The sequence below is a fragment of the Plectropomus leopardus genome, unplaced genomic scaffold (assembly GCF_008729295.1).
Source record: "Plectropomus leopardus isolate mb unplaced genomic scaffold, YSFRI_Pleo_2.0 unplaced_scaffold70686, whole genome shotgun sequence".
In the NCBI taxonomy this organism is placed as follows: domain Eukaryota; kingdom Metazoa; phylum Chordata; class Actinopteri; order Perciformes; family Serranidae; genus Plectropomus; species Plectropomus leopardus.
Window position 1 is genome coordinate 1 of NW_024677791.1, and position 567 is coordinate 567.

General features: G+C 45.3%; 1 protein-coding gene across 1 annotated transcript; it reads left to right on the plus strand.

Annotated features, from left to right (window-relative positions):
- Positions 1-8: 8 nt before the first annotated feature.
- Positions 9-563, plus strand: LOC121940004 (protocadherin gamma-A2-like; the record flags this gene model as incomplete). The annotated part of the gene is made up of 1 exon (XM_042482893.1): positions 9-563. A coding segment is annotated over one exon (555 nt), but the record flags the coding sequence as incomplete, so codon positions are not given.
- Positions 564-567: the final 4 nt, after the last annotated feature.

A 567-nucleotide genomic window follows, 5' to 3' on the forward strand; every position in this document is an offset into this window, starting at 1 on the left:
ACCTGCTTATTGATACTCAGATACATGGTAACCCCATATCGACTTACATATCTGTTAACGCAGAAAGTGGAGTTTTACAGGCAGTGCGATCATTTGACTATGAGCAAATTAAAACTATAAATATTTTTGTAAAAGGACAGGATGGGGGTTCCCCGCCTTTAAGCAGCAACACCACAATTAAATTAATTATCCAAGATCAGAATGACAACCCTCCTCAGGTTCTGTACCCAGTCCAGACTGGTGGCTCTGTGGTGGCTGAGATGGTTCCTCGTTCAGCAGATGTGGGCTATCTGGTAACTAAAGTGGTGGCTGTTGATGTGGACTCTGGACAGAATGCCTGGCTCTCCTATAAACTGCAGAAAGCCACAGACAGGGCGCTGTTTGAAGTGGGCTTGCAGAATGGAGAAATCAGAACTATCCGTCAAGTGACTGATAAAGATGCTGTGAAACAAAGACTGACTGTTATAGTGGAGGACAACGGACAGCCCTCTCGTTCAGCTACAGTCATTGTTAACGTTGTGGTGGCGGACAGCTTCCCTGAAGTGCTGTCTGAGTTCACTGACTTTA